This window comes from Setaria viridis, chromosome 6, assembly GCF_005286985.2.
Source record: "Setaria viridis chromosome 6, Setaria_viridis_v4.0, whole genome shotgun sequence".
NCBI lineage: Eukaryota > Viridiplantae > Streptophyta > Magnoliopsida > Poales > Poaceae > Setaria > Setaria viridis.
The window spans coordinates 10,887,798-10,894,270 of NC_048268.2; the positions used below are offsets into that span (position 1 = coordinate 10,887,798).

The window sequence follows — 6,473 nt, forward strand, 5'->3', positions numbered from 1 at the left end:
TCATTTCTTAGAACCTGGCATTTTTTACATGCATTTATTTTATACCTTACATCTTACCACTAATTTCTTACAAGATGCTTAATCCAGTTTATGTAGATGTCACAAATCCAGAGCCAACTCTAGACAACTCCTATTACCTCTCTATCTTAATCCACAGCTTCTTCACTTCACTCTTCAAATGTCGTAAACAGATGTGTAGTCCTGGAACACTGCGTTTGCTTCCGGGGTGAAGTCCCAGGAACCCATAGGTAACTTCCCCTGGTCATAGCTCCACCAGTCCACATCCCCTTGCTGGACACCGCCGTCGACCGCACCGGCCTTCCCTCGGTTCCCCTCTCCATAGAGCAGCTCTTCAAGCTCAGCCTCCATGCTGATCACGTTCGAGTTCTCCGCGCTCGACGGCGAGCCGAGGCCGTCCATGGCAGCGCCCTCCAGCTGCGCATTCATCAGGTGCTCGTTCATGGAGCTGGACTGCCCTTGTTCAGCCACTGTCACACTGCTGCTGTTGCTGTTGAAGCTGTTGTTGCTCAGGGTGCCAGGCCACGCCATGGGGCTGTGGTGTGCGCCGAGCGGGTTCTGCAGCTCCTGCAGCTGCATGCAGAGCTGGATCCTCTCCATCGCCGACGCGCTCAGCGCCCGCTCACCGTCGTTCATGTTATCGGTGGACATCTCACTCGTGGCAGCGGCGGCGCTCTGGCGGTGGTGGGCGTCGCGGTCCTTGCGACGGCCGAGGAGCCTCTTCTTCAGCTTGGTGTTCCAGTAGTTCTTGACATCGTTGTCAGTCCTCCCCGGCAGCTGCGCGGCAATGATTGACCACCTGGCCATGTTGAGCACAGAGAATAATGGTTAGCATGGATGAGGTTCAGTCTAGTTGTAAAGAGAGAGGGAGTGGGTAACTGGGTCTGTGGTTCTGTACCTGCTCCCTATGCTAATGTAGAGGCTGCAGATGATGCTGTCCTCCTCGGGGGTGAAGTCCCCATGCTTGATGTTTGGCCTCAGGTAGTTTAGCCACCTCAGCCTGCAGCTCTTGCCACACCTCTTCAGCCCTGCAGTTTTCATGAACCATCAGTCACATGAAGACACAATAAATCAAACTGAACAGGAACTATGATGACATGGCTGAAAATGCATGGATGGGTGAGCAAGAGTTAGTTCATTACCTATCTTGTGTGGCAGCGCAATCCAGTTGCCCCCAGTGCCGTGCTCCTCGATGTAGTTCTTAAGCATTGCGTCCTCCTCCGGCGACCATGGCCCCTTCTTCACCGTCGCCTTGTCGCAGCAGGGTGCTCTCCCCATCTCCTTCTCTTCCTCTGCTCTCTACTCCTGAGCTTGGGTCTCTCTCTGTCTACCTGTGTGTATGAGGTGTGTTGTGCGTGATGAGCTGCTGGTTTGCTCGTGGGGTGGTATGTGCCCAGGATTTATAGGAGCAGGCCAGATGACTTAAAAAAGTACGGATATGGTTTGACCTTGATGCTGACACAAGCTTTTGTTTCGGCGTACTTTGGAGAGTGCCTTTTGTTTCCCCAGCCACCCTATGCTACTTGTATATTGCCCTGCTATGCTGCAGAATGGTGTATTGCTATGATCTGTGCTTTGCTGAACTTCTGTGCCATGCATCCTGCTTTCTGAAACATGGATTGGTGTCTCAGCAACACTTTTTTAACTAACCATTTCAGCTGAATATATACTTAATATATTCTTCACTGCAATTATTTCTTCAAAAGATCAATTTAAATTATTTGAACAAGTTAGTTTGTTTTTTAGTTTCTTCACACGAAATGTTGCATTTTTCTTTCGAGAAATGGTAAAAACCGTATACTGGCAGAACTTCAAACTCTGTTCAATAGGAAACCTGTAGTAGGTGAATCAGTTATTTTGTTCTCAAATTGTACTACTGAGTTTCCAAATACATTAGGATTTACAATAGATGAGTGCACGAGCCACGATGAACAGTTAGTACTCTGCTGTCACCGTAGCTTGATGACCAATGCATAGAGATCAGCTTACGCTAGAACTAGGGTAGTGACTGGAGAGCCATGTAGAGGACGAAGCTGGTACACCACCTGTACGTTGAAACTGGGCTAACTGCTGTGAACATAGTTAATTACTTAATTTACGTAGGATTTAGGTTCTAGCTAGAATGGCGCCTTTACTGAATCAATGAAACGTGTCAACGGATAAGAGTGCAGTGCGACGCACAATTTCTACTTCTTGTCTTCATCCATCCATTAGAATCACTGTAATGGGATAACTATGACGGACAATGACATTGGGTTAATCATTGGATATGATGAAACCAGGGCTCAAGCAGAGGTCCCAACTCAGCTACTTGAAGGAACAGGTTCCGAATTTTGGAAGAAACCAGCTGGTTTTCGCTTAGTGCCATATAGGTTCTGCAAATTTTCACGATCTCTGAAAAAAATGGCTTCAAACATGGCTTCTTTTTCTGCAAAGCAAAGCATCATTCTTTTAATAATTCATTAAATTACTATGGTTATGAAAAAAAGGAGAAAAGTGTGACTGACACAATTGGGAAAGAGTGACAACTATCACTCAGACTAATGTAACCCCCGAATTGGCCATCATAATCAAGCCAGTAACCCAAACACTACTATCAGCTCCCATTCCAGGTAACCATCAGTAAACACTTCATCAGGTCCAACGGTGGTCAATTCCGAACCTGAATAATCTGCGCATACGTACACTATTTCTATCTGTACGGGACATGCAAATTAAGTCTTCATACAACGTCATCAAGGTTCCTCTCAAATTGGTAAGGGAATAACATCACCAATAATTCGAGTACCAGTACTTTGACAGCAAGCGTACTCTACAATGCCGCGTACAGTGTACCAGAGGTAACACGGCAAGGATGACCAGTCCAAGTCCTTCCATTCAGTTACGGCTGTACTGTGATCCCAAGTCAAGAACCCTAACTTAGGGTGGACCATGGGGAAAGGAGATGAATCACCAAACCAACGTTGGGGGCCCTCTTAGCTAGGCTGACCTGCCAAAAGTCCATGGGCAGTTGCAACTGACACTGCAGCAGTATCCTGGATGCATGGTGTCATCTGTTTTGACCCTAAAGACTAGTTCATTCCAGAGCCGCGTGTGACCTCACAGTTTTTTTTATTTCTTTTGTCATGTCAATAATTCTGTGCTGTGGTTATGGATGGATGAATATGACACTGGACCTGCTTAAGGGCATCTTAAAAATGTACTATGAGTTTAGCAGGAATTCTGAAAGAATTTCACAGGAAATCAGTACGAATAGTTTTGGCGTTAAAAAACAGGGCAAGGAAAGGATTAAACATCAATTGGCAATGAGGATCAAGTAGGCTGTTCTTGGAGCATGCCTCTTTGTGTTTCATATTACTAGATCATTGACCTTTCGTGGTTTGTGTTTGTACTTTCTGTTTGCAAAGCAAGGGACCTTGCATCTTGGGGTGGTTGGTTTTAGATTGATCCTTAATATATTATGATGAATATCAACTTGGACAAGATTATGATAATACTTCCCATTCAATTCAATTTGATGAGAGTATAGTTAAGCTGAACATTCTAGCAAGAGAACTAATTGATCAACGGGGAAGAAGCAGCTCCAAGAACTATCCAGCTGATCTGTTAGTCGTATAACCAACTAAACCATGAGTGTTTCTTAAGTTTTGCAAGATATTGGATTCTCAAATCGCACACCGGTAAAATAAAATATTTTGTAAATCATTGGTGCAGAAGTTTCACAACCATCCATCCAGTATTTATTATGAAAGTTTCAGCTGCAAGAGAATAGATCACGAGTCACATTTTCTGGTCTTCTGATTCTTCATTTCCCCTTCCGTATGCTCAAGGACAGTACACGTACTCGTATGTATACTCAAACGTTTGAGCTACCAGCACTGGCTGCCTTATTAATTGGAATCATGTACAGTTGTTCTGCATACCGTCTTGTCAGTATCTTCCTTGGTCAGAGCGAAGCAGGTCTGGGAAATTACATCCGAACGAGTACACTGTTGACTTGCAGGATGAGAAGTTGTTGCAGCTTCCTTCAATGGCCATGATGTATATGGTATACTGTTCTGTCTAATTGTATACATCTTGCGCAAGTAATTAACCAGAAACAATGGAGATCAAGATGCTAATAGGGGTCTAATGCTAGACACTGGAGCAGATGCATGTTTACTACTATCAGGAATATAATGCAGCTTGCATACATCTCAGTGGTGTTAGTTGCTCTTGCACAGGATAAGTGAGATGTATATCCAAAGATGCATGCTGTCCTAAAAGAGGTAGCATCAGTAAGCAAACCATGCCCTAAACAAAAATATTAAAAGGTTAGTAGCAAGGCATGGAGCATCACAACTCTGCCATGTGCCTCCAAGCAGAAGCTGGCTGCATGATCTGACACCATGGAGTAGACTCACCTAAACAACTTACAAAATAAGGGCATTAGACCTTCACAAGTCTCATGATCAGTGAAATTAAGTAATGCAGTGGTGCTTATAGTTTAAGGATTCTTTGGATAAGGTGAGTTGACCATATTATTCAGGGATCTCAGGAGGAGTAAGATAAAGCTTTGTAGTGGTCTTGGTGATGAACTGGTGATCAAGTAAACTTGATGGATGACCTTTAATATCTCAGTGCAATTAACTCATTTTTTGTCCTATGAAGAATATTGTGTACATATATTACTTCCACGCCTTTTGACTAGTGTTTTCTCCTTAATTCTTTAGTTATGGGTGACAAAAAAAGTAATTGTACTTGGACCCGTGGATAGACCATGACATAATCCTGGATTTATTCTGACTGAGCTTAACTAATTTGATCCGTTGGGGAGAAAAAAAATAGTACCACTGCACAAAGCATTGACAGCTGTTCTGCACATCCTTGGCAAGAACAAAGTAGTTGCAAGAGAGGATTTGAGTGTTGTTTAAAGAATTTATTTCCCTGAAGTCAGAATGTTGTACAAAATTATTTTAAATTCGATTTGAATAGTCAGTGCTAATTCTTCAAAATTGGTACAGGAAGTGAGAATGGTAACTGGTTTGTATGAGGACTAGTTGTACTTTTTTTTTTAACAAAGAGAACATGTTGTAGGAGATTTTTTAAAATTTTCATCTAAATTCTGCGATATGAGTTCCAATGTTCCATAGAAGTGCACAGACCGTCAGAGGAGGGTCAAACAGAAGTATGACAGCCACAATCGTTGGCTCAACAAGCCAGTACAAGTAAGATCATCCACTTTTTGATCCCTATTCATGCACTTCTATCCATTCTTCTTGCATGCTGTTTTGCAAGAATAGACATACCAAGCGCATCAACTATCATTCTGCTTTGTTCTCACTCTGTTTTTCAAGAATGGACATACCAAGCGCATCAACTTGCATGCTTTAATTCCCCGCTAAAAGATAGTGTGCATATCGGTCTTTTCATGCAATTTCCTCATTGTTAAAGGATCACTCAGGAAGAGTAAATATAATCTTCTAGCGGTCTTGTTGTGTCATCAAGTAAACTTAGAAAAACTTTAGTATCTCAGTACAATTACTTAATTTTGTCCTGCGAAGAATATTGCGTACGCCAATTATTTCCACGCCTTCTGACTAGTGTTTTCTTCATTATTTGGACCTGCACCCGTTGATAGGCCATGACATGATCCTGGATTAATCCGTACTGATAAACTAATTTGATGCTATTTAGGGAAAAAACATAGTACCACTGCACAATGCTTTGACAGCTGTTCTTCACATATCTTGAGAAGAAGTACTTCGCCCCTTCATTTTGAAGGAATTGGAATCTAGTTAATGGAGTAGGCTATTTATCTTGGAATGTGGCATTCCACAACTTTTTAAAGTTTAGATATAAGTCTATCTTAAATTCATGGGGGTGGGAGATGGAAATTGATTCTATAGATCCTCAATGCTATGTTTCTAATATGCAACTTATAGCACGCTTTTTGACTCGCTTCCCTATAGCAGAAGTGCAGCACATAAGTATGTCTCCTATATGGCCAACAATAATATACAAATATATTTCATGTACAACTATATTAGCTTAATTAATTTGTGTCTAAATTATGATTATTAGAATGAAATTCAATTCCAAGGATCCAAACAGGGTCTTTGAGAAATTTGAGTTTTGCGCTTGTTTTTTAAAGCAGAGTGCTGTGCAAAGTTTTAAAACTTTTTTATCAAATTTCACGAATTAAGCACCATTATTCCAAAAAGTGGTAAGAGGAAATCACAACTTGGTTATTTATACAATGGCTAAGCATTTCAAACATATAATGTATATTAGTTTATGAAACAAGGTTTCGTATTTACACGTGTAAACATATTTGAGAAAGTTAATAAGGTGCTTAGTCATTCAATCATCTGCTCCGTTAAGTAAAAAGATAGTGTGTTCTTTCGTCTTTCCTGCAATTAATCATTTCATCTTTTTAAGTTACCTTTTATATGTTTTGATTTGATATTTGTAAA

The 6,473-nt window shown here is 41.6% G+C and overlaps 1 protein-coding gene across 1 annotated transcript; it reads right to left on the bottom strand.

Moving 5' to 3' along the window:
• On the bottom strand, positions 1–1,403 carry LOC117861174 (transcription factor MYB36). Its single transcript, XM_034744689.2, has 3 exons — positions 1,161–1,403; positions 917–1,046; positions 1–817 (listed from the first exon to the last, which is right to left on the bottom strand). Exons 1-3 carry the CDS (start codon positions 1,294–1,296, stop codon positions 175–177), a joined length of 909 nt encoding a protein of 302 aa, XP_034600580.1. The 5' UTR covers positions 1,297–1,403; the 3' UTR covers positions 1–174.
• Positions 1,404–6,473: the final 5,070 nt, after the last annotated feature.

Excerpts from the sequence above, each read along its gene's own strand:
- LOC117861174 (XM_034744689.2), bottom strand. The coding sequence starts at position 1,296 with ATGGGGAGAGCACCCTGCTGCGACAAGGCGACGGTGAAGAAGGGGCCA. Across the intron at positions 1,047-1,160 it reads TGCGCTGCCACACAAGATAG|GGCTGAAGAGGTGTGGCAAG; the intron begins GTAATGAACTAA and ends TGAAAACTGCAG. Across the intron at positions 818-916 it reads TACATTAGCATAGGGAGCAG|GTGGTCAATCATTGCCGCGC; the intron begins GTACAGAACCAC and ends CAACATGGCCAG.